This window comes from Centruroides sculpturatus, unplaced genomic scaffold (genome assembly GCF_000671375.1).
Source record: "Centruroides sculpturatus isolate CEXI.00-Female unplaced genomic scaffold, Cexi_2.0 scaffold117, whole genome shotgun sequence".
NCBI lineage: Eukaryota > Metazoa > Arthropoda > Arachnida > Scorpiones > Buthidae > Centruroides > Centruroides sculpturatus.
In genome coordinates, this window is record NW_019384308.1 from 22,260 (window position 1) to 26,857 (window position 4,598).

Below are 4,598 nucleotides of genomic sequence, written 5' to 3' on the forward strand. Positions count from 1 at the left end.
TTTTAATGAATTCATTTGTTTTAAACTTATCAGAAACAATATAAACTAGGTTAATTTGTCAACTTTTTTTTTCTAGACTAGGCATTTATTCTTCTAACTTGAATGAAATGAAGTAAACAGATTGAATTTGACCCAGTTGTAAAGGATGCAGTTTTATTCTGTCGTATTGTTGCTTTTTTTTATCGTCTTTTTTTGATGTTTTTCTTATCGGGACGATATGATTTTTGTTATGTAGTAGTTGCGCTTCCTGTAAAGTGTTAACTGGTAGTAAAATATGTGTAAATTAGCCTATAAGTGTTGATTTTTTAAAAAATAGCTTGTTTCCGGAGTTTATAAGCTTAATATTTCCGATATCGTTTCGATTTTTTGACATTTTTCTTGATTAATTGAACACGTTACTTATTACGCTTCGGCCTTTCGTATATTAACTGTTCATTCTATTACGTAGAAGTGTAAATATGTACTTTTAAGTATAAATTGGAAACGAGGAATATTGCTAAATAAAATACATGATAATTCATCTTATTTCCTGTTTTTAAATACAAAATTTATAGTTGTATTCTATTTTATACATTTTTAGTATGTTTTTTTAAAGATCAGTGATGTAATTATATTAATTATCTCTTAATTTTATATTTTGAACTACTACTAAATACTTTGGATATGATTTTATTAAGATTAAGGCCTTAAAAAAAAGATGAATTTAGATTATATTAGCTATTAATTTTCAATAATTTCAATCTGTCACATATAGACTTCATGAATTTAACATAATATATAAAGGTAAATATTTCAAATCTTAATATTTATTAAGAAATAAATTATAGCATAAGTAATATTTACTTTATAACAATTGTAAATGTTTTGTCTGTGGCATTCGTAAACACAAATCAGTTATTTAGACGCGAAACTATGCAGTTTATTATAGATGTAGAGTTGTAAATTTATTAAGTTACATCAATAACTTATAATAAAACCAATTTAATAAATATTTGCAAAAGTGTCTGATAGATTGCTAGAAAACCAAATACATTGAAAAGTATCATTTAGCAAAATAATAGAATTCACTTCTTCACTAACTCGTTTCAATTTGTACGCAGTAAATTTACAGATAATACTGCACGGTGGTGGTTTTAATTAATGGAATTTGTAAACTTCCTTGTTGCACTAGCACTTTTCAATTTATTCTACATTATTTTTTACAGATTAATTTTTTCTTATTATTCTTGAGTAAATGTAATTTAAAAATTATATAATATATATTATCTTCTAGGAATAATCAAAATTTCTATTTGATAAAATAGNCCACATACGATTAAAAATGTATATGATAGTTTTTAGTAAATTTATTTAATGGCTTTTAAGAATATTTTCTTATATTTTGGCCAATTTAGATCGAGTGTTTTTTACAATGTCTACTGCTATTACAATGTTATATTTACCAAGCGATATAAATATTAAGAAATTTGCCGAAAAGAAAAATCTAATCATATGTAAACTTACAGCAATAGAAACTTCGTCGACATCGAAATCTTCCGATTCGTCAATTGTGGTGTCTCCTGTTACGTCCATTATTGTTTCAGTTTGTTTAACTCGCTCCATATTTTTTTCGGTATTGAATGATGAGGAATTATCCGCATCAGAATCACTTGTATAGGAAATTTCAGGTTCTGATTCCACTTCTAAAGTATAGCAATGACACGAAAAAAGAATAATCAATAAACTTTATTTTGGAGCAATACAAAATGTTAAAGAAAATCAATTTATTTTATATTAAATACACAAAATGCTATAACTTTATATTGAAATATGTTATGAATATTTAATAAATTTAATTTGATTTTAAATTTCGTAAAATTGTATTATTGTATTTCGTGAATGAACATTCCATTATGATTAGCCAGAGTTGTAGACACCCGACACGGAAGTTACGCGGTCGTGGTCCACGTATCTAACTGTGTTTTCTTTATACTCGTATTTGTGTATTATCTATAATGCTTTTTGTACTGGTGAATTACAATTACTATTTATGTTTATTTATATACTTAAAATTATATAAATAGTTTTCTAGGGATTTTGTAATTAAACTGTTATTGTATAGGATCTAGGCGGGCTATTGGCTGTAGGGATACGGCCTGGGCTTTATTTCATTAGCCCTACGAACACTTATTTTAAATATAACTGTTGTTATTGGCACATAATCGTTAATATATTAGTTTGTGTTTTATGTGTTTTGTATGTTATTATCAATATAAGTTTAATAGAATTTACCATTATTAAGTGGATGCGTTGAAATCGATAACTCTTCAAAAGTTTCTAATGAAGAATCTTTATTTTTTATTATATCCGGAACGACAATTTCATGTTCGGACACTTCTTTTTGAGTCTCAGATTTCGATTGAGGATTGTTTTCCAACATATTTGGTTGAATCGAATGTAGCGACGTTTCGGCTACAAGAGACTACGATTCGTTTATTCGTATTTGAAATGGACGAACTTCTAGAAGTTCATTTTCTTCCATCTCTGCCCGTGGCCAAAATTCTGGTATATTTGTTGCCACTTCAAACTGCTGCTCTTCTTGGAAAGGTTCATTTGAAACCACTTCCGCCTCTGACCAATAATTTGGGGTCTGAAATCCTTCTAATGGCGGTCCGTATAAACCGTCTTGACTTGGATGTCCGTAAGCAAGCGGTACAGAAGCTTGCTGATATGGAAAAAGTAGTGAATAATGTCTATATTCGCCATTTGGTATGAAATACTAAAATGTAAAACAGAATTAATTAGTTATAAAAATATTAAGTATTTGTATTATTTTTATGCAATCTTAACATCACTTGTATAATTTATTTCCGTTATTGTATGAATATTTACTGTAAGATAAAGTAAGATAAAATTGTATTTTTTCACTTACTTGATAATCATAAGTAACATAAAAACCATCTTCGTACCAGAAAATAGTTTCAATGCAATAACAATCAACATCTGTAAATAATAATTTTATAATTATTACATGTAATTAACTCATTGAAACGAGAAAGTACAGAATTGATCATTATCATAGTTTACATTAGAATATTTTCATTTATTTTCTATAAGTTACATTTAACGCGATGCTTTTATTTACGTTGTTAACCCGCGGTGATCTAATGAATAAAATTATATGTATAAGAGGAAGTGGTAAACTTACTGATAAAACTCATCTTCAACAAAATAATAAACAGAAAATTAACTCGTATCGAATAACTTCGACAAAAATTTCGCTTTGACAATCGCCAAAACTATATTATTAGCAATTATTGTTAACGCAGCAATAGACGAAATAGGTATTGTTGCGCGGCGCGTACGACGCGCGTCACGCGCGCGATAATCAGTTAATTGCCAAGTACATTATAAGAAGCCTAATATAATTGTATAGGATGATTACTTCTGTTTCGTATTACTATTTGCATATGGTTTTGTTACTATCCGTTTGTAAAAAGATTGAATTCGAATCTCGAGTTAATATTTACCTCTGCTCGGAGCGTCGTCGCGTTGCGTTTCTTATTATTCTCGATTCGTTTATTAGTCTATATTACTATTGCTTTGTGTCCCGGGGTGCAAAGAGTAAAATAAAATGAAGGCAGTAAAAAAAGTTAAAGGAATGGTGACAGAAAATAATTTTAAACCATATTCCGTTGCCTTCTTACGTAGACATCTCGAGGTATGAAGCAGCTAATTTATTTGTTAAATCTATTTATTTACTTGGAATAGTAAGAAGATAATACACTCTTTTGTTGTTTCTTTTAATAGTGGCGTGCCGTGACATTTGATGATAGGAAAGCTGTGTTTCCATAAAAATTTTGAACAAATACTGGAAATAACAAAAATAAACAATTTATTTACTTTCATTCTAAAATAGATAATTGACACAAAACAAAGATTTAAAAACTTGTTTTTATTATTTTTTATAAACTAACTCTATTAGGCAAATTTTTTCCCGCAAAGTCGTTAATTACTTTATTATAAAAATAGCTTGTCGTTGATTCCGTCAAAGTATTAAAAGGCTCTTTTTCTATCGAAAGCAATGCTAGTGACGACGATCTTTCCTCCGACCGAGTGTGTTTCTTGCCACTGTATCAATTCGCTTCGTGGTTGAAAAACTGCGCTCAACAGACACACTGTTAGAGGGTACCTTAAAAATTAATGATATTAAATCATATAATTCTTTTAGTACATCTTTGTTCAGATCGTCATTAATTATATGTTTTGTGTCAAAGAGTGATTTGCCAATATAGTCTGGATACGAATATAAACATTATTATTCACTACGTAATTTATATAAATCAAAAAATTCTCCATAATATTTACAGTACAGTCGACCCTCCTATAAGATATAGATACGTTCCAATTTATTAGGAATCCGATTTCTTACAAGTCGTTCCAATCACAGCCGGACACGTGTCAAGTTTACGGACTACGGCTGATTGAAAGGTTTTCTTCCATAAAATTAATCGATTCTACACTAATCCGACTCAACATTTCCAAAATACGTATATTTTTTCGTGGTTTTATAGGAATCGTAATTATAGGGACCTTAATTATAGGGGGGTCGACTGTAT

General features: G+C 28.8%; 1 protein-coding gene across 1 annotated transcript; it reads right to left on the reverse strand.

Moving 5' to 3' along the window:
- Positions 1-2,461: 2,461 nt before the first annotated feature.
- LOC111619954 lies at positions 2,462-3,223 on the reverse strand. Its single transcript, XM_023361785.1, has 3 exons — positions 3,188-3,223; positions 2,912-2,982; positions 2,462-2,758 (listed from the first exon to the last, which is right to left on the reverse strand). Exons 1-3 carry the CDS (start codon positions 3,198-3,200, stop codon positions 2,462-2,464), a joined length of 381 nt encoding a protein of 126 aa, XP_023217553.1. The 5' UTR covers positions 3,201-3,223.
- Positions 3,224-4,598: the final 1,375 nt, after the last annotated feature.